The sequence below is a fragment of the Pseudorasbora parva genome, chromosome 4 (assembly GCF_024679245.1).
Source record: "Pseudorasbora parva isolate DD20220531a chromosome 4, ASM2467924v1, whole genome shotgun sequence".
Classification (NCBI taxonomy): domain Eukaryota; kingdom Metazoa; phylum Chordata; class Actinopteri; order Cypriniformes; family Gobionidae; genus Pseudorasbora; species Pseudorasbora parva.
The window spans coordinates 48,543,339-48,564,524 of NC_090175.1; the positions used below are offsets into that span (position 1 = coordinate 48,543,339).

Genomic DNA, 21,186 nt, shown 5'->3' on the forward strand with positions numbered 1-21,186 from the left:
GATAACGCTTCTCGGTCCAAATATTTTGCGATACTGAACTCCAGTACGCCGGTGGCGCTGATCAGCAGCGCTTCTCTATAACTCAACCGAGTCAATAATGTCCTGTTCGGTTTTCCGTAGTTATTAGGTGATGAACAACTTTCGAGTTATGGGAGATCTGCATTTGCCATAGACAGTAAAAGAAAGGCATTTGCTGATTGAGAGAAGCTAATGTTACGAGTCTTATTATTAACCCAGGTAAGGGTGTTTTAACTGTGCATATCTATATAGTTTGAACCAAGGTAACATTTTTAAAATTAATATTGCGCTGTGTAAACAGCATCGCTTTGGAAAATGTATGTTTTGCCATAGAGAATAATCTTTTATTGTGGGTGATGTGTGTACTGATTAACAGTTTCCTATTAACCAATTTATAATAAAATAAAAGTGTTTGTAATACGATCAAATTAGTTAGGATTTTGTTTGTTCCTATAGTCCACAATTGTACTGAGATAGTAAAAGATGGTGCTTTTATACGTGTATACGTTACTGTATTATCCCCAAAACACGATACATGTAAAAAAGATAAAAGAAATCCATAGTATATTACCATAATGCATATCCAAAAGTGTTCAGCAGTATTAAAGTCACCAAGAAATCAAAATTGACAATTTTTAAAAATGTTTTATTTATTTATATAGAATACTGCAGTATTCATTATTTTAAATGATCTTTTTTTTCTCTAAATGAACCTGCCCTCATAATCTTTTATCTATATAGCCTCCCCTCCCTCTTGCAATGACATCTCTTCTCTGATAATGTGTTTACTGGCGCGAGGGCGCAACACAACAATAGCAAAGCACAATCATCCGAGGACAAAATCACATCCTGCCCTACATTTTTTTTCCCTCATTCGAGAAAAACTTGACATTAGTTAACAAAAGACTATCGCAACATTTCATAGATGATACATGTATGAAATTGGTTGTATTATCGTGCTTCATGTCTTGAAATAATGCATACAATGATATATTTTGGTTCATCTTATGTCACTGACTGATACAGTTTGTCAGATGCTTGTATTTGAACTAATGGTGTAGTTTGTCTTCCACAGCAGAGATGAGTGATATTCGACATGCGTTGCTGCGGCGCGATCCGCTGAGTGCTGCTAAAGAGGTTCTGTATCATCTGGACATCTCGCTGGGCAGTGCTCTGCAGAGCTCCACGGGCCCCACGTCAGGATTAGAGAAGAGCACGGTGGACCTAGTGGAGGAGTTCATCTTTCACGTCCCTAAAGACAGGAACATCCAGCCTAAGGTGAGGAACAGGAGCGTCTGATCTGAATAGGAGAACACTGCTAAAACCAGGATATTCCTGTTGGGTTATCATGCTTTATGTGTTGCTCAGATGCATATGAGTGAACTTTGAATGAATCCTGTGTTGTGTTTGACACAGAGGATGAGCTGCGTTCAAGAACTGCAGCTGCTGGAGATCATGTGCAGTTACTTCCAGGAGCAGAGCAAGGACGCAATCCGACAGATCATTTTCTCCGCCCTCTTCAGTCTCCAAGGCAACAAGGCTGACGAGAGCCGCATGGCCATGCTTGGGAAGCTAGTTTCTATGGCGATCGCAGTGTGTCGGGTGCCCATACTGGAGTGTGCAGCCACCTGGCTACAGGTGCGTGATGTGAAATTAGAGCATTTACTTTGATTTTGTGCCTTAAGTGTTTTATGATTTATGATTTCTCTTAAGGGATGCTAACTGCATTGAATGGATAATTTGGTCAGAATGCTTATTGTTAGTTTCACGAAACATGTCAAGAACGATGGGTCTTATTCGCTAATAGTTGAGTGGAAATTCTCACAGAGTTATAACTCATTTACAACATGAGCTAGGTTCTTAAATGGTTCACCCAAAAATGAAAATTCTGTCATTAATTAATCGCCCTCATGTCGTACCAAACCTGTAAGACTTTCATTCTTCTTCAAAACACAAATGAAGATATTTTTTGATGAAATCTGAGAACCATTGAATGCTATATATTGAATTTATATATGGACAGACCAAAGATGGAGGAAAGTCTTTTGGATTTGGAAAGGTAATAAGTGACAGAATTTAAATTTTTGGGTGAATTAATTAACCCTTTAACATAGTTCTTATATGGAAGCCCGTTTCTGCCACAAAATAAAAAAATAAAAAAATTAATTGCGAGTTATAAAGTCTCAATTCTGACTTTTTTTCTCACTATTGCTTGATATAAAGTCACAATTCTGACTGAAAAATAAAGTTAGAATTGTGACTTTATATCACGCAATTGCGAGTTTAAATCTCAGAATTCTGTCTTTATAACTCGCAATTGTGAGAAAAAAAGTCAGAATTGTGAGATAAAAATATTTTTTTATATTTAGTGGCAGAAACGGGCTTCCATATTCAAACATAATTACAAATATCTTCCTTTTTTATTTAACTTTTTTAGAGTTTTGATAAATAACAAAGATGTTGTTTGATAAGTGAGATCTCGGATTGTAGTCCTTTGAAACCATAAAGTGTTTGAAAAGTCCTTGAATTTTATTTAGCAGTATTTGTACATAAACCCTGCTTTTATAAACATCTTGATACCTGGTGTGGGAAAATACTGGTGTGCATCTTGAGACAAAACGTTGCCAATTACATATTTTAAGATATACGTTTTTTTATTTGGGTAAATATGATGTATATTTTTGATTTCTTTATTTTAGCGCACACACTCAGCGTGGTGTGTGCGTTTGGCTCAGGTGCTGATGGATGATTACTGCACACTGGTGCCGTGTGCCATCTCTACCCTGCAAAACATCTGTTCAGCCAGTCCTCGCTTCTGCTGCCAGCTCATCACAGCAATAACGGCACTCTATGACTTCTCCTCAGGTACGAGTGAACATCTTATTTCTCTGTCTTTATAAACCTTATACTAAAATGTATAATACTATAAAATTAATTCCTTAAAATAAGCAATATTTAAATGTTTTATAAGAACAAAACAATTATATATATGATATTGTCGCTTGTAGAAGAGTTGACTCCGCCCCCTGCTCTCTTGGAGATGCTGGTTGGTTGGATCACGGAGGATCCCAGACTGTTGCTCCTCACCTTCATCAACACTCCCCTCAATTCCAGCCTGCCGTTGGGTTGCCTTGAGATCACGCCTCTATTGGGTCTGCTCCGCTGGTGTGTGAAAGCTCCATTAGCCTATCAGAGAGCCCGGAAAATGGCTTTGACCAATGGTCATGGAGAAAGTGAAAAAGGAACAGCGTATGAAGAGCTGTACTCTAAACTGCACCTCAGTGTTCTTCAAGTCTTTCTCATGCTGCAGGTGTTTTATCTCTTCAACTTGTACAATTTTGTAAGGCGCTGAGGATTCCATTCAGTGTTAGAATATATAATGTGTTTTTATTTTAACTCCTGCAGGTCCATCTGACAGAACAGAATTTGATTGGTCGTCTAGCTGTGCTTCCTGTAGAGTCTGTTGCCGCACTAGTAGAGGAAGTCAGCCGCCTCTGTGAGAAGCTCACGTCCCTCTCTGTTGCCAATCATATCCAGCTGGCTCTGGATAGGCTGGCACAAGCTCTTCAGGTCGCCATGGCAACAGGAGCCCTTCTGTGTGCCAGAGGTAAGTTATGTTTACTTCACAATGGCCTGTTTGGGTTTTGATCTTCTAAGAGCACCATTTCAGTTATGCCATTTCCTCTCATGTCATTTATTCCTCAGAGGACCTACGGACTTTGTGCTCCCGACTTCCTCACAACAAGTAAGTCACTGTAAATCACAATTGGGGAGATGTTCAGCATTCTCTTGTGTAATTTAATAAATGTACCTCTAAGATGGCATAGTAAAAAATAAATATTATAAATAATTGTAATTGTATATTGTAAATAAATATTGTATAAAATTATACAATATTATATATATATTATTATATTATATATTATATATATATATAAAATTAGTGGTGGGCTGTTAACGTGCTGCGTTAATGTGAGACTCTTATCGGGCGATTAAAAAAAATAACGCTGTTAATCTATTCTTAAAGTTGGGTTGGGAGCTGGGTGTATACCATAGATAGTAAAAGAAATGGACAGAGCGATCCCATAGACATCAACGGCGGAAAGTGAGGTCAATTAGAAGCACTCACTCCTGATGGCTGAGCGAACTGCGCAGGCTCAGACTGAGCTTGACGACGTAGATGTGACGTGAGCCTCCTGTCTGACAGCTGTAGGTCTTCTAGTAGTTGTGGAAAGTGAAATCTAGATCATGTTGTTTAAATATTTTCTCCCGTTGCTTTTGGTTCACTATCGGTTTCTCCCCATTCTTCCCCCTTGACTTTATCAGACTTTAGACTCATAGACAGTAAAATATTGCTTCTGAGCGTCTCCTCCTGTCTATACGGTAATTTCTCAACTGTGCGACAGAGTCGCGTTGGTTATGACACAATCGTTAGCCTATTTTTACAAAAACAGCTTCTATGGGGCGATAGTGTAAGATACAAGGTAAAAGAGCCTTTTATGCATTGTCGTGTTTCTTTAGAAATAAACAATGGACAAATGGAGTCTTTAAAAGCCTCAGATGTAAAGTTATTCACTGTCAAAGTGACTCAAAAATGAATGGGAGTCAATGGGACGCTAACAGCAGGTGATGGCTTGGTTAGCAATGGCCACCCCTATGGGTGGAACGCTTTCCGAGTGCTAGATTACCCCCTTGGTCTATACCAGCGCTTCCCAACCGGGGTGCCGTCTGACGTGAGCAGGGCTGCCGAGTAAAAGGTGCCGGCACGCACTTGCCCCGCAGTTCATCTTCCATCTGATGAAGCATCTTTAATATGGGTTGTAACTGGAAAATAATGCTTTATGTATGTTTCTCTCGATGGATACACATGCTGGCTTCTCAGTAATATACTAAAACAATAGCGATAATAAAAGAAAAACGTGGGCAAAGCGGTGTCTTTTTGTAAACTGTTCAATTAAACTGTTAATTAACAAACTGTTAATTATGTGGGGTTTTTTTTGTTGTTGATCACTTTAACTCGGGACATGCTAGCTGGCAACATAGGATTCCATTCATTATGCTAAGTGGTGACCCTGCCAAACTAAAACAATGCATGTACTGAGACAAAAATGCATTTGACCACATATCTAAATGTAGGAAAGGAAGTTGAATAAGCCCTATTTCTAAAAACGGTGCAGTGTTCCTTTAAGCGCGGAACATACTTCAATCCGAGTTCCCACATGAACAAATTATGTATTCAGTCCATTTTATCACTAAATTAAAATGACAAATGCCGTTTTGACGCTCAATGTGATGTGACTGATCACAGTATAAACGTATCAGTTCAAATGGCGGTGCGGCGCGCGAGTGAAAGCGATCATATCTTCCTAAAGAATAAAAATTAATTAATATTAATTAATTGGGGCGGCAGTGGCTCAGTGGTTCATGTAGGTTGTCTACAAACCGAAAGGTTGGTGGTTCGATCCCCGGTTCCACCTGACCAAGTGTTGAGGTGTCCATGAGCAAGACACCTAACCCAGCTGCTCCCGACGAGCTGGATGGCACCTTACATGGCTGACACCGCCGTCGGTGTGTGAATGGGTGAATGTGAGGCAAGATGTAAAGCGCTTTGGATGGCCATAGGGTCTGTTAAAAGCGCTATATAAATGCAGTCCATTTACCATTTTTACCATTTACCAATATCTCTTAATATGTTGGATACATTTAAACTTACTGAGATATATATGTCGTGTAATCGCTCAATCGTCGTTTCAATCGCTGAAAGATAACAAAACAGCTTGTGAACTGACACGTAATATCACATTTATATCAGGCAAGTCATTCAGTGTCCACAGCTGTTAGTTCACTTGAGAAAATAAATCATTCACTAAATATATTATATTATAATTGAAAAAAATATTTTAATTGTATTTTTACACTATGTTAGTGTTTGTTATACTGAAAAAAACAAAACAAATAAAAAACAACCCAAACTTTGAATAGTGGTGTGTACATAATTGTTTTATTAAGTATGATACTGATTACTTATATCTGTTCAGCCACCCTTCTCTAGATATCTCTATCAACCATTCAAAAACAATTCTCACAATCATTAAGAAAATGTATGTTCACTTGTGAGCAGTGTGTAGTAACTTCATTTTGTGTTGTAGTCTGTTACAGCTCGTGATGTCCGGTCCAGTGGTGCAGCCTCCACCTCACAGCGGAGCCTTCCAGCCCAACATGTACCCTCACATTCACCCGGGTCGACCCTCCCCGCTCTCTCCCCACAGCCCACACCAGTCCGCTCTTCCCTCACCGCACAGCCCGCACCCCGTACTTTCACCGCACCCCACACATCCAGCGCTCTCTCCACATCGCCCGTTAACGGCCCACACCGCACACCCTTCTCTCTCCCCACACGCTTTTCATCCTGCTGCCATGGCCTTTCCGTACCGGCCCATTCGTTAACCAGCAAATCAGGACTTTTGGACTACTCTGCTTCCTCTTGGGATGAGAACAAACTATTTTTTGTTATGTTTTATATTTGATGACCTTCAAAAAGGTCTTGGTTTGAAATGTTCTTGTAATCAAATTGGCTTGACCATGTTGTAGGTTCTTGTGTATCAAACATTGGATATACATTATATCATTATTTCAGGTTTGATATGGACTTTAAAAAGCACTTGTACAGTGTTATTTCAGCAGAAAAAAAGCAGTACCATCAAATTTTTTTTATTTTGGAAAAGTGACATTTGTGGTTAAGTAGCAAATTCAACACTTTTTTAAAATCCTTGAAATGACACTATTTTCCCAAAAAAATTCAAAAAGCAATTAGTGTCATTAAAAAAACAACAACAACATTTGCTTAATAAATACTTGTATTCTTCAAACTAAAATAGACATGTGAGTAGATTATGGATGTTGAGAATTTTAATTTCATTTTTTAAATTGCTAATAAAAAACAAGAACATCTTGATTATGTTTGACCTCTTTTTTTATGTTTAGCTCAGAATATGTACAGTAACCTTTCTTCTAGTTTTGAACTCGTACATGTAAAGTAAACATGTGCTTTACTAGCACAATGCAACAGTATCATATGAATAAAGGTATATTTCATGTTTATTATACAGCAATGCGCAGCAGATTTTTGGCACACGAATGAAGCCACTTTAAACATAGCTACGCTGTTGCTTTCACTGATTTCACTTCAGCAGTCAGGCAGTTCATTATTAAATCAGCTTAATTTGAGCAAAAATGAATAGAGCCTTTAGTCCCTTTGACCTAATGTCTTTTGATTCCCTCTAAATTGTTGCACCTTCACCCCTAATTTTCGTTAGTCCAGGCCCACACCTGTATTTATTAATCACATTTGCATATAACAAAAAAATATATATAAAAACCACCTATACTTCTAGTCTTACTGAGTGATAGCTGATACAGGGTTTCTGCAGGTAAATTTAAGATTAATTAAAGAAAATTTAAAGAATAAATTACAGGGGAACATAAGCCAATTTGTTCTCTAAATGTAAATGTCTAGGAAGCATTCAGTGAATTGTATTAGCAACACTTCAAAGTTTGAATATACAAATGCTACCAGATCTCTATTACTTTGATTAATTTTACAAAAAAAGCTAATTAAAAAAAAAAAAAATTCAAATAAACATTATTTTGGGTCTGATAAACACGAGAATGTGGAAATGACTTGTATTGAACCTTCTGATCACACTACAAAAAAATAATTTTTCAGTAGTTTTGTCTTGTTTTCCAGTGTCTAAAATATAAAAGATTCTATTTACTTGAAACATAATATGAAAGATAAGAAATCTTGTGATTTTGTAAAAGTTATTTTAATGATTAAAACAATAACAAATATCTGCCAATGGTTTCAGAAAAATCTACTTCATTCAAATAAAAAAGTAATTTTTATAACCAATGATAAATAACCAATGATACATTTTTTTTTTTTTTTAGCATAAACTCATTTAATTTTGTTCAGTTTCTCAGAAAAAAAAGACTTAATTTCATAATTTTGCATGTCAAGTAAATGCATCTTGATTTAAGGATGTTTAGTTATTTGTAACTATTTGTGCAATTAATTTAAATAATTTTTGTTTGTTTGTTTCAGCTTTACTCTGTTTTAAATGTATTAGTCAAAAAGCATGTCTAATTAACTGAAGTTATGAAACATTTAATTGCAGTAATTGATTAAAAGTTTAACAACAAAATATATTTTTAGGGCACTATGATATACATTTTACTTTTTGATTTACGGTATTCATCCAGACGTTTATCAATTCTATGACATTCCGCATTACAACGTAAATTACATTTTTTATGAATGGGTTCTATGATTCTGTACACGTTTTCTGGATTGCGGAATAGGGGCCTAATTTAATGCTATGATATTTAATTTGAGAATTTCTGCTCCAATTTAAGACATTTCTAAGGCCTTTAATTGTAGGTCAAATTAAGACCTACGGAAACCCTGTAATACCTGTTTTCATTTGGATCAGAATGGTTAATCATTTTAAGTGTTTAGTAAGTATTGTCCAGTATTGACATGATTCAAGGCACAGAAGTTCAGACATGAAACTAGCACCACTAAGTCAATAATGTGCCAGATTACATATAAAATAAACACATACACGTGTTCTGTATGTACAGGTTTATCCAGTACCTGTCGGGATGTACAATCATTTAAATACACAAAAGACAATGGCTTGGGCTTGTCAAGTGAGACTTCCGTTCGTAGTTTTACAGTTCTTGGACGTCTCAGCTGAAGAAGAGCTCCTTGCAGATCCGTTGTGTGTCCTCTGGTGACTTCACCTCATGACCGATTGTCCTGGGGTCTACAAAGATTTCATAATCGTTTCCTCCCTGTTTGGGAAAAAATAACATTACGAAACTGCTACAATGAAGTTTGGAATCTTTGCGACGTGCATATGTACTGGAATAAAGGACTTACAGGCATTGTTTTGTCTCCAAAGAAATGGATGGACTTGTATGAGTCTTTCTCCACTATTCCCAGGCAGTAGCGCTTATCCCAGCCCTCTGGAAACACATCAAAGCTGATCTGCCCGCCTACAGAAAAAAATACATATACTTTATGTTTACTACGCAAATGTATTATTGGCTAGACAACCACATATACACAAAGTTACTTACCAATGGAGAAAGCGAGTCCTTTCCCAGCAAACTCTTCTTTTAAAACAGAGACAAACTTTTCTCTGATTTTCTCCTTCTGCATAAAAAGAGCATTAAAAAAGTCAATAAACCTGTAATGACATTCTTTATAAAGACAATGGCATGTGTTGATTCATTACTAAAAAACGACCTTATCAAGTTCGAAGAATTCGATTCTTTCCTGTTGACTACAGCTTCGACCAACTGGGGAGACGTTCAGCATTCCATTACGGAATTCAATAAATGTCCCTCTGAGATGACAGTAAAAATACCATAAACATTATGGTTGAGTAAAAACAAATAAAATTGTAAACTCACCTAAAGGATTATTAGGAACACCTGTTCAATTTTTTATTAATGCCATTATCTAATCAACCAATCACATGGCAGTTGCTTCAATGGATTTAGGGGTGTGGTCAAGACAATCTCCTGAACTCCAAACTGAATGTCAGAATGGGAAAGAAAGGTGATTTAAGCAATTTTGAGCATGCCATGGTTGTTGGTGCCAGATGGGCCAGTCTGAGTATTTCGCAATCTGTTCAGTTACTGGAATTTTCACGCACAACCATTTCTAGGGTTTACAAAGAATGGTGTGAAAAGGGAAAAACATCCAGTATGCAGCAGTCCTGTGGGCAAAAATGCCTTGTTGATGTTAGAGGTCAGAGGAGAATGGGCCGACTGATTCAAGCTGATAGAAGAGCAACTTTGACTGAAATAACCACTCATTACAACCGAGGTATGCAGCAAAGCATTTGTGAAGCCAACCTTGAGGCGGATGGGCTACAACAGCAGAAGACCCCACTGGGCACCAATCATCTCCTCTACACATAGGAAAAAGAGGCTACATTTTGCACAAGCTCACCAAAATTGGACAGTTGAAGACTGGACACATGTTTCCTGGTCTGATGAGTCTCGATTTCTGTTGAGACATTCAGGTGGTAGAGTCAGAATTTGGCGTAAACAGAATGAGAACATGAATCCATCATGCCTTGTTACCACTGTGCAGGCTGGTGGTGGTGGTGTAATGGTGTGGGGGATGTTTCCTTGGCACACTTTAGGCCCATTAATGCCAAGTGGGCATCGTTTAAATGCCACGGCCTAACTAAGCATTGTTTCTGATCATGTCCATCCCTTTATGACCACCATGTACCCATCCTCTGATGGCTACTTCCAGCAGGATAATGCACCATGTCACAAAGGAGGGGGGGGGGGGGGGGGAGGGTTATGGAGGAAAGACAAAAAACAATTGTGCGTACTGTGCTTGATTAACTTCTTACAGCACTTGCACCTTTTTTGTTTCGTTGCTTCTATTGCTCTCCCCTTTTTGTAAGTCGCTTTGGATAAAAGCGTCTGCTAAATGTTTAAATGTATATGTAAAGCTTGAATCATTTCAAATTTCAAACTGTACTAAAATGTCCCCCACAGTCACCAGATCTCAATCCAATAGAGCATCCTGGATGTGCATCCCACAAATCTCCATCAACTGCAAGATGCTATCCTATCAATATGGGCCAACATTTCTAAAGAATGCTTTCAGCAGCTTGTTGAATCAACGCCATGGAGAATTAAGGCAGTTCTGAAGGCGAAAGGGGGTCAAACACAGTGTTAGTATGGTGTTCCTAATAATCCTTTAGGTGAGTGTATATACTGTATATATTTATACGGGTATACACACACATATAATATTTATTTATTTATTATTTATATTTATTTTTTTATGTGATGAAAAACACTGCAAAAACAGTAATATTACAAAACATTATTACAATTTAAAACAATTATTTTTCCATTTTTAATATATTTTCAAAATGTACTGTATTTCTGTGATGGCAATGCTTTCTAGCTGAATTAATCAGTGTCACATGATCCTTCAGAAATCATTTGGTGCTGAAGAAACATTGCTTATTATCAATGTTGAGCATTTATTTGCAAATAGATAACTTTATACGCACACGCACGCGCACACACACACACAATCTGTTTTCAATTGCTTTCAATACAGCATTATTAATCTCTATAAATGCAGTAACATTTGTTAAAATAAATTTTGAATTAACTTTAATACTGACAAACTTTTAAATAATGCAGTAAAAAATGCCCCCTACCTCTTCTTGGGTAGTTTTAACTTTGAAAGGTAATTGAGGCAGAAATTGATAAAATCTTGTAAAATGTCCTCTCCCATGTATGCTTGAATACTCTGATTTAAAAAAGAAAAGAAAAAATATATTAAAAATATATCACAATGGAAAGGCAAATTGTATAATTTGCTGGACAGAATGAGAGTGTGTGAGTTTATTAAACAGAGAATCAAAACTACCTGTACAGAGTGTAGCTGCCCAAACCTGTATGCTACCAAACCATTCTCAGCAAACACATAATCCACTCGATCAATCACTATAAAAGATGAAACGTTTCAATTACTCCCAAGGACACATGCACACTATAAATACATTGGATGTTTTTCCTTACACTTGCATGCAAATATTTGAACTATTTGTTATACACACCATCATCACCCAACTGCTCTTTGATTTTGTCCAAATCTGATCCTCCAACCACCCCGACTCTCACGCGTTGTCTCAGGTCTCTCAAGAGCAGATGCATGTCAGGAGTTGCTTTCTAAAGACAAAAACATACACAGCCAAATCCATTAAAAAATCAATTAAATAGTCTATATATATTTTAAATAGTGCTGGACGGTAAGACCATATGATATATTGCAGTATTTTTTTAGATTTTGACGGTTTAACAATATATAATTATTTTCATGACTGGACCTGTATATAAGCTAATTGTGGCCTATTTTACTGTTATGAGTACATATAAAAAATAGAATATGAAAACACTGTAATGTCAAATACAAATTTAGTCTCAAAAATTGAGAGAATCAAATCAATTTATAAAGTTAACAATTTAGTTAACATTTTAATGTAATCAAATTAAAATATAATAATTCATTTTATTTGTTGGCAAGTTTACTATTTAAATTAAAACATAAACATGTATTTGATACTCTTTAAAAATAATGTTTAACAAATTATATTATTATTTTTAGAACTACATTCTACTTCACAATATTAATATATTTCTTTCATCATGGACAGTACAACTTTAATATTTGTTTTGGATATATGAAATACAATTTAAATCAATATAGTAATATAGTATATTCAATATAGTAATAACAATTACATTTCCACATACATTTTAAAATTTAGAAGCACTTATTCTTTTGGGTTAAAACTTTCCATCTTTAATTTCATTGCCATTTAAATCATAAGCACTTCCAAATGTGCCGCAAGATGACTTATTATAGCAAAATATGATCTCTCTTATTTGAATGAACTTTTTTCTAGACAACAACCGTCATGTAAATAATATTTTCAAATGGTTATACATTTTTGTTTAGTTATGCCAAGATTTAAGATATTTTAGCAGGTAGAAATTGAGAGAAAAAACATTTTTAAATCTTAATTCTGATCTAGAAGTTCAAGAAAAACTGGATAAGTCATGTGGCCTATTGTTGTGGACAATGGAGGGCTGGTTGCCAAACGGTTGCAAACCACTGATTTAATTTTGTTGCACTGTAAAATATGTTATTTACAGAACCAGTGTTTAAATTAAATATTAGTCCATAATAACTATATGACCAATGTTCATATGTAAAATCTTTCTTCACTCAACAAGCAGACTAAAACTGTCCATGGAGAATTAATGTTATCTTTAATAGACAGCTATGATATAACTGTATCAACATATTGCCTTTTGTTTGTGTGTGTGTAGGCCTAAATATATAATCCACATATTGCCTTTTGTGTGTGTGTGTGTGTGTGTGTGTGTGTGTATGCAGTGGAAAATTCTGTCACCAAGAATTTCCTCGTATGTGTAAAATATTGGCAATAAAGCTCATCCTGATTCTGAGACAGAAAAATGACTAGTATTTAGCATTCAGTAAACTACATTCACAATACAATTTGACTTTATAAAACATATACACAGCTCATCATTCAGTTTCATTCATTTAATGAAAAAAAAAAAACTAGTTAACAAGACTACCTAAACTAAGTTACCACCTTCAGCTTTAGTCACTTACCTGGCGAGCTGCTGTTAAAGTCCCGTCAACATCAAACAGACACAGTATTGTCGGGTCCACGTTTGAACTGGCCATTTTAATACCTGCAAACTTTAAAAATCCGTTTTCGATCTGTAAATAAGTTTTGCAAAGACTCAAACTGCCAGCATGAGAGTTTCAGTTCAGTCATTCAGCAGTGCAACGTCACAACTTCCGTGTTGTCGGACGTGAGCTGACGTGAGCTGTGCGTCAGAGTCCACGTGCACGTGCCCATGAACCAACAGCAATAGTGTTACATTTGTGTTATTGCTTTTATATAGCAGTTTAATAAGCAAAGGGTCTAAACTGGATTTTACAGAATGGATGTACGTGGTACCCTGTGGTATTTCGATGTAAGTGGCATATTGAATGGGTGAATCTATCCCGCCCAGCCACACAGATGGCGCTGTCGTGCAAATGAAGTAGCGGCTACTCAACCAACGAAAACAAAATCGCATGAAGTTCAAACCGGAGACTCAAGCGCCAAGAGAGAGAGAGAGAGGGCTGTGAAAAGTGAGTTACAGAGTTTCCATCCCGAACCGTATACTATATTTTGTAGGAAGGACACGTATGTTTTGGACTATTTATTCGCATACGGTTTATTCTTTGAATAAAATCGGTTTATTGAAGAATGTTTTGAGATGACGTTAGCTGAACGGTTGCTAACTTAAGTTACATTCAACTGAAGCGTGTGTGATTTAACTGTATGCTTTATGTTTACCTCACGAATACGTATTTTAATATAGTGTTAATTAGTGCTCATATATTGTTATGACCAGTGTTAAGTTCATAACAAGTATCCAATGACATGTTTTGACCAGATGCCATGAGAGTACCATAGTATTCCTGTGAAATACCCTAAAAGTAGACAGTTTAAGGGTGTTTTTACACTATGCTCCTATTTAAAAGAACTGAACTCAGCCAATTCGAAGTGGACCAAGAGGTAAACAAAGTGAAAAGGAAGGACCCAGTTCTCTTTACGTTCCTACCGTCTCTGTCATATAATGATATATTAATAAGGTAGACCTTGGTATGTAGCAATTAGCAAAGCACCATGTTATGTGGTAAGGAAAATATTTCCAAACTCATTAATTGTGTGAGCAAGTGTCATCTTTTAAAAAAAAATCCGAAAAAGATAGAGAAAAATAAATAGAGACATTATTTTGGACATTTATGGAAGTTGATAACTAATCCCGGAAATATACCTTATTCTTAACTATAAACTTTCAATATTTAAATAATCTATTGCCCAGATGTTAACAGAATCCTAAATGGGTTCAGAATTCTTCCTTAATAACTGAAACTGAACTAACCATAGAACTGGTCATAATTTTACAGGTATTGGTGTCATTTCCTCTTTGTTTTGCAAAGTTTTTTTTTTTTGAGGATAGAGAATGCTTTTTTTTTTTTTTACTCAATTAATTTTCTTTTCTAGCTCTGCAAAGGAGGCTGCCAAGACTTTGTCAAAATGGACGATATGGAGGACGACACCACAATCTTCTCAACACTCAAATCTTTCAAGAGTTTGATATCGTGTCCAGAACGCTCTTTGCTGGAGACTGAGCCAGCCTATGGAAGAAGCGACCTTCAGAAAATCTATACTAAACGAGTGGAGGCAAGTCTCCTTTCAAATTTTGGTTCTTATTTTTATGGAAATATCTAAATGTCAAGTCATTGTCATCTCTTTTATTCTCTTATATAGTATGTGTAGAGCAGATTACTGAATTTGTTGTTGTGCACGGTAGTTGGAGGAGGCTGCCGAGCGTGTCCGTTCCCACACCAGCCTGCTGCAGCTCACTCAAGAGAAACAACAGATGGAGCTCAGTCACAAACGGGCACGTATAGAGCTGGAGAAGGAGGCACACAGCAGCTCCAGAGACTTACAGGTGAGTGATGGATGGGATAGTTATGAAAATCATGCATTTTGTTGATCTTCAGTGCCTTCTCAGGCCATGTTCCTGCAATATGAAGAAAAAAGCAGTCTGAAACAGGGTTTAAAAGACACTGCAGACAAAACCCATTAGGATGTGATTTGATGCGTTCAGTCTCTGCTGTGAAAAAAACTAATTTGACCTGTGTATGTGTCTGTCCGATTACATTTACAGAGGGAAATTGACCGTAACAGGGAGTTACTGATGAAGATTAGACGTCTGGAAGAAAGAGAAGGGAAAGCAAATGAAGCTCTTAATGAACAAATGGAAAACAACAAGGCTTTAAAGCGTAACCTTGAGGAACTCCACAAGAAAGCAAATGAAAAGGACAGCAAACTTGCAGAGGCGGACCAGGTGTGTTTAGATGTATTGGTGTTCGTAGAAAGATGATAATGCTCTCCATATTATGGTTTGATGAATTATTGCATTATTGTTTTCTATTGGAACATAATATAATAATAATAATATATTCTAATAATATAATGTAATGTAATGGTTTTTCAATAGGCAATTGTTTCAAAGCCAGTTTGTTACTTGCTAGTGCTAGTTGTTTCCAATTGTCATGAGAATTTTATTTTGACAACATGTTTTAATAAGACTCAGTTATTATTATTTTTATTATTATTTTTAGTTGACAGGGACAATACAGAATAACATTAGCTATGTTTCCATACAAAGTTGTGAATTTAACTTATGCTCAATATTGGAATATTGCATAAAACATTTGCGAATAAAGCACTGCTTCCATCCATTGAGCCGAAGAGAACAGAATCGTCACTTCCTGATAAACTGGCGCTAAATATCACTATAGAAAAATGGAAGTTGCTGGAGTATGAAAAGCCATTGTATATAATAAATTACTTGTGCCTCAGAGCTAAATCCAGATAAAATGTAATACGGTTGTCTATGCTCATACAACTAGGTGAATGGAACCATAGCTGTTGTTACCATTTCATGCAGCAGGTGCACTGATTTTTCAGCAGCCATTTCTTTAGTTTTCAGTGGCACATGATCCCAATACGCTGATTTAATGCTCAAGAAACATTTCTTAATATCAATATTGAAACTGGTGCAAACCATGATGCACATTTTTCAGAATGTTGTTTTGATGAAAAGAAAGTTCAGAAGAATGGAAATAGAAGACTTGTAAAAGAGTAAATTACTTGACTGTCAGTTTTGATCGGTTTTAAATGCATCCTTGATGAATAAAAGTTCATTTCTTTAAAAAAAAAAAATCCTCTTTGGTAGTGTGCAATTGCATACACAAAAATAAAACTGTTATGACAATTGTGTTCACAAATCTGGTTTTGTTTAAACCAACATTTTGTACTTTTGTTAGTCCAGTTTGGATTACATGAGGTGTTTAAAGTAATGTGTTCATTGTAGATGATCAGTGAGTTAAAAGATGAGACACGAAGGCTCAGTCAACAGATCCAGATTCAGGAGTCCAAATTCTCCACCCAAAACCTGGAGATCCAGGCCCTGCAGGAACAACTGGATGTGCAGCGCAAGTATGAAGTCACATGGGGACAAACACACATTAGTAGCTTTCACAGTTTGTACTGTTTTTACTTATACTCTCTTTTAAATAGAAATACAAATGTACTGTTGTTTTTGCATCTGATGCTGATAGGAAGTTCCAGGACATCAGTCAGAGGTACCAAATTCTCCAGTCATCGCATTCCACCAGCACAGAGAGTGAACTCAAGATAAAGGTAATTCTGTTTCAGTCTTAAGTTTTGTTTTCTAAGAAGTTTGGAGCTCTGAGAGATGTCAGAAGTAAGTACTCCATTACCAATTTGTTAGTTAAAAAAAACTATCTAACTTGTATTTTGAATGATAAAATTGCCTTTTATTTGTGACCCGGTCCCTCTTTTTGGTGCTGTCCATCTGCAGGAGCTGGAGAGGCGTTTGGCTCTTCAAGAGCAAGATGCTGTGATTGTGAAGAACATGAAATCTGAAGTGGCCAGACTGCCTGAACTGGAGCGGGAAATGAAACGGCTGCGAGAGGAAAACTCTTTCTTAAGGTATAAACATTGTCATCAACAAACTTTTTAAGAGGCAGTGTGGCCTAATGCCCAAGAGAGTCAGACTGATGTTGCGGGTTTGATTCTCAATACCGGCAGGAAATGTATGGGGTGCTCTTAAGCAAGGCCCTCGAGCAATCTCTCCCAAGGCAAATTTCTCCGGCATTGGGTCCACGGTTTTCTGTGTGTGTGTGTGTGTGTGTGTCTTTACTCACTGCTCCTAATGTGTGTGGACTAACTTGGATGGGTTAAATGCAGAGGCCAGTATTTGTGTATGGGTTACCATAATTGGCCTTCATGTCTGTCTTTTCAATTTCCCTTTTTTCTGTGATTGATGCATACCTAAATCATTATTTATAACTATCATAATTTCAATCTCTCAATTTCCTTTCCAGAGAGACAAAGGAGAATAGCAGTCTGCTGAAAGAAGAGACTGAGGGGTTGAGGAGGAAGTTGGAGAGAATGGAGAGAGTGATGGAGGATAAACTCAAAGTGGAGTTGGAGAAAGAGGTAAACACACATGCAGAGTAGTTTGTCATTGAGCAATGTATAAATTAGTATTTAGTATATTTCTCCTCTGAAATTATTGTGTATTGTATCTGCGGTTTTATGGGGGATCATGGCCTGAAACCACTTGAATGAAGTAGTTCTGACAATTATTTCTTACTTCACAATTTTTGCACTGCAGATGCTATGCAATAGAGCTGCACAATTCTGGATAAACTGAGAATCACAATTTTTTTTGTTTGTTTCAAATGGAGATCACGATTCTAAATAGACTACTAGACAAAATAGCTAATTCATTTATTAAAATAAATTACTAGAAGGTCTGACAAAATGTTGATCGGTGCAGAATATTTAAAAATATTTAATTAATTTGCATGAATTATTAAAAAAACGCTTTGAATGAATGATTCAGTGACAAATACATTTTTAAGTCACTTGTTGCCACCTACTAGCATGACAATGTAATTTAAACAATCTTTATTTATTACCATTCAAATGATAGAGTAATACAGTCTATTTTGATCACTACTGTGGACATCAGTGTTTATATACAAACTATAAACTATTATCCCAGTACTTCTGTAAATAAATGTCAATATTTGTAACAGAAACAACGATGCGCTGTGGTTAAAAAAAACTGCTCTTTCATACTAATATATGATAGCTATTTCTCTGGGTCAGCAGCAGCACCAACACAGATTTGAATGTTCTGGAGTGATTTTGTCAAAGGTTAAATAGACACATGCAAATCATTGTCATTTAGGAATAAAATTGCGTGGATGTTGGATTCACGATCGGGATTTTTTTATGATTAATTTTGTGGCTCTACTATGTATGGTTTACTTTCTGATATTAAATGATCTTGTGCATGATATTTCACTCCAAAAATCAAAAGGAAAAAATAAGAAAATACATTTTCATAAAACAACCACCAGGTATGATTTCTTGCCTCAAAATGTCATTTATTTGTACATCATAGTGTTGTTTGGTTTGGCTTTTAATGTCCATCATTGTGGGAAATGTTTTTTTTTTTTTTTTATCTTTTAGAAATTGGAACATGAGCTGCAGGCTTGGGAAAACATTGGCCAGGCTACGGGACTTAATATTAGGTAGGTATTTTCTAATGTTTTTAAAAAAATAGAATGTTGTGGAAAAGCTTTTGCATTAAAAGCATGATAGATATCTGACACTCAATATGAAACCTTATTTGAGGGTATAATTATTGTAGTTAGCGCTATTTGAATTTAATGAAACCTAAAGCAATTGTTTTTGTGTGAAGGGTGATTACATAGCCACCAGAGGGCGCTCCGATCTTAAGAAACGGGTTGTTTCTCTCTTCCTGTCTTCACCTGTGTAGGTCTATTAACTTGTATTAGGTCGGTCAGTGTTATTGGTTGTAAATTCAACATGCTCTCTGGTTTTGCAGTGTTCTCAAGGTCAGCTTGTTATATATGCTGAAACAGTCGCAGATGTCTGTGTGGACTAGTTTCAGTGTGTTTGCATATGCATGTGTTCTATTGATCGTGTGAAGTGCAGATGTGCTTTGTCAGTCATGTGGAAAGATATAAACATTGTCTGTTTAATGGCTTATGGGGATTTGGTAGAGCACACACACAGTGCTCTTGAAGTACCCCTCACAACGACAAATATTGAGTCTCTTATTGGTCAATCACCATCCTAAAATATCAGACATCAGTGCGAGGGAATGATCCGTTACCAATATTTAATGGTATCATGATTATCTAAACATCTGCCTAGAAATTGGAAAGATGAACACTTTCAATGGAACTTATTTCTTTCTTCTGTGGAATATAAAAGGAGAAATTCTAAATAATACACTAGCCGCTTTTCTCTGCGATCATTGTGAATGATGCAAAATAAACATACGATAGCTTTATGTGAGGAACAGAGCAAATTTTGTCCTTGTTTGCACCTGGTCACCTTCATGCCTTTTTAATCAGATAGCTATCTGATTCGTTAACTATTAGGATGTAACGATACATTGTATATAGCAATATAACAATGTGACGATATGTATTGTTGATGTAAACTATATGATTTGCGATAGTTTTATCCAAGGCTCAGCTTACTGTTTACTGTATTAATATTGTATAATTCACCCCAAATAATAAATTCTGTCATCATGTACTCACCCTCATGTCACTTCAAAACTATAAGATTTTCATTTCACTTCAATACACAAATTGAGATATTTTAAGAAACCAGAGAAAGATTTCTGTCCCTCCATTTAAATTCCATTCCTTTCAAACTTAAAAGATCCAAAAAATGTTATAGGCATCCTAAAAATAATAAAGTATTCTGAAGAGACACGATGGCTTTATATGATTAACAAATTTACAAAGACGCACACACTATAGTAAATGCGGATGTTCAAAAGCTTGCGTTACGTGCGAAAACAACATGAGTGAGTGAATGCACCTAACCATTTACAGTTTGTGAATAGTCATTTTGACATGCATTATTGCGACTAGAACTGTAACTGACTGCATTGATCATCTAAAGTGTGCGCACTGCCGGATAGGGCACTCCTCAAAGTTAAAGCCCAAGCAAAATTCAAATCATCATATCACGTTTAGTTTTAGTGCGATTATTTAAAGCAGTTTAGATGGTTTATTCTTATATGTATAGTGCATTAATAGCAGGTGGAATGGTGGAATATTGCAATGGTGGAATATTTGCGTGTCCTGATAATAACATAATAACAATAATGTTATCTAAATAATCATAAAAAAATTAATAATAAAAAAAACCTCAGTTCAGGGTGATCTGTTTTATTTTTCATGTTTTGTGAAGTGACATAACAAGGTAATAAATAAAAAAATAATAAATGAAAATAAATGCGTCTTGCATGTGACCATGACAACAGCAATAATTAGGCTTTGCCAAAATATAAAATCTGCTGGAGCAAGTATGGTTATCGGCTATCCAGTAGTGCTGCAGAAAGCAAGAGTGTTGCCTTGGAAAGAAAAACGGGTAAGGCATACAGCAAAACATAGAAAGTGGGTCCTTTTCAGCATTTTCAGTTTTGAGTGATAATAAATAAGCTAAGATGATTTTCCAACAAACATTTAGTTGTCTTTTTTTTAATGTATTCAGCTCCCACATCTATTAAATTCTATTTTGTGTTTCATAAAAGGTTGTTTTGCCCTGCATAAAACACAACACCTTTTTACCTCTCTTAATTAGTTTTCAGGCAGATGCAAAGATACTTCATAGTGTCTAGAAATGAGCATGAAAAGTAAATATTATTTTATACTATATAAAAAATAAAGAAAACTCTGAGAATGCTTTCTCTATTCATGCAATGTGCACTCCCCCCCCCCCCATTACCCATTTGCATCCCTGTATTTATCATTAGCTAATTTCAAGATCAAAGACTGCATTAAGAGGGAGAGAGAGCAGCATCAGC

The 21,186-nt window shown here is 36.0% G+C and overlaps 3 protein-coding genes across 4 annotated transcripts in view; 2 read left to right on the plus strand and 1 right to left on the minus strand.

Annotated features, from left to right (window-relative positions):
- The first annotated feature begins 186 nt into the window (after nt 1–186).
- ints15 (integrator complex subunit 15) lies at nt 187–6,973 on the plus strand. Of its 2 annotated transcripts, none has more exons than XM_067442091.1 (8): nt 187–237; nt 1,094–1,296; nt 1,435–1,656; nt 2,718–2,883; nt 3,027–3,328; nt 3,424–3,625; nt 3,724–3,763; nt 6,168–6,973. In XM_067442091.1, the coding sequence occupies exons 2-8, from the start codon at nt 1,099–1,101 to the stop codon at nt 6,463–6,465; spliced, it is 1,428 nt and encodes a 475-aa protein (XP_067298192.1). In that variant the 5' UTR covers nt 187–237; nt 1,094–1,098; the 3' UTR covers nt 6,466–6,973. The 2 variants fall into 2 exon arrangements, with proteins under 2 accessions (XP_067298192.1, XP_067298193.1); XM_067442092.1 differs by having other exon boundaries at nt 194–237; nt 1,097–1,296.
- An 863-nt stretch (nt 6,974–7,836) lies between these two features.
- pmm2 (phosphomannomutase 2) lies at nt 7,837–13,493 on the minus strand. The gene is made up of 8 exons (XM_067442093.1): nt 13,274–13,493; nt 11,688–11,799; nt 11,498–11,574; nt 11,286–11,377; nt 9,332–9,431; nt 9,163–9,238; nt 8,963–9,078; nt 7,837–8,874 (listed from the first exon to the last, which is right to left on the minus strand). The coding sequence occupies exons 1-8, from the start codon at nt 13,346–13,348 to the stop codon at nt 8,770–8,772; spliced, it is 753 nt and encodes a 250-aa protein (XP_067298194.1). The 5' UTR covers nt 13,349–13,493; the 3' UTR covers nt 7,837–8,769.
- Nucleotides 13,494–13,667: 174 nt separating this feature from the next.
- The window catches only part of mad1l1 (mitotic arrest deficient 1 like 1), an 87,990-nt gene continuing 80,471 nt past the window's right edge, over nt 13,668–21,186 (plus strand). Inside the window, exons 1-9 of the mRNA XM_067442090.1 lie at nt 13,668–13,804; nt 14,727–14,906; nt 15,037–15,177; nt 15,397–15,576; nt 16,609–16,733; nt 16,856–16,937; nt 17,119–17,249; nt 17,645–17,759; nt 18,804–18,865. Coding sequence (XP_067298191.1) covers nt 14,760–14,906; nt 15,037–15,177; nt 15,397–15,576; nt 16,609–16,733; nt 16,856–16,937; nt 17,119–17,249; nt 17,645–17,759; nt 18,804–18,865 — 983 coding nt within the window. The 5' untranslated portion in view covers nt 13,668–13,804; nt 14,727–14,759. The remainder of the gene's footprint in view (nt 13,805–14,726; nt 14,907–15,036; nt 15,178–15,396; nt 15,577–16,608; nt 16,734–16,855; nt 16,938–17,118; nt 17,250–17,644; nt 17,760–18,803; nt 18,866–21,186) is intronic.

Excerpts from the sequence above, each read along its gene's own strand:
- ints15 (XM_067442091.1), top strand. The coding sequence starts at position 1,099 with ATGAGTGATATTCGACATGCGTTGCTGCGGCGCGATCCGCTGAGTGCT. Across the intron at positions 1,297-1,434 it reads ACAGGAACATCCAGCCTAAG|AGGATGAGCTGCGTTCAAGA; the intron begins GTGAGGAACAGG and ends TGTTTGACACAG. Across the intron at positions 2,884-3,026 it reads ACTCTATGACTTCTCCTCAG|AAGAGTTGACTCCGCCCCCT; the intron begins GTACGAGTGAAC and ends TGTCGCTTGTAG.
- pmm2 (XM_067442093.1), bottom strand. The coding sequence starts at position 13,348 with ATGGCCAGTTCAAACGTGGACCCGACAATACTGTGTCTGTTTGATGTT. Across the intron at positions 11,575-11,687 it reads AGAGCAGTTGGGTGATGATG|TGATTGATCGAGTGGATTAT; the intron begins GTGTGTATAACA and ends CATCTTTTATAG. Across the intron at positions 8,875-8,962 it reads TTGGAGACAAAACAATGCCT|GGAGGAAACGATTATGAAAT; the intron begins GTAAGTCCTTTA and ends TTTCCCAAACAG.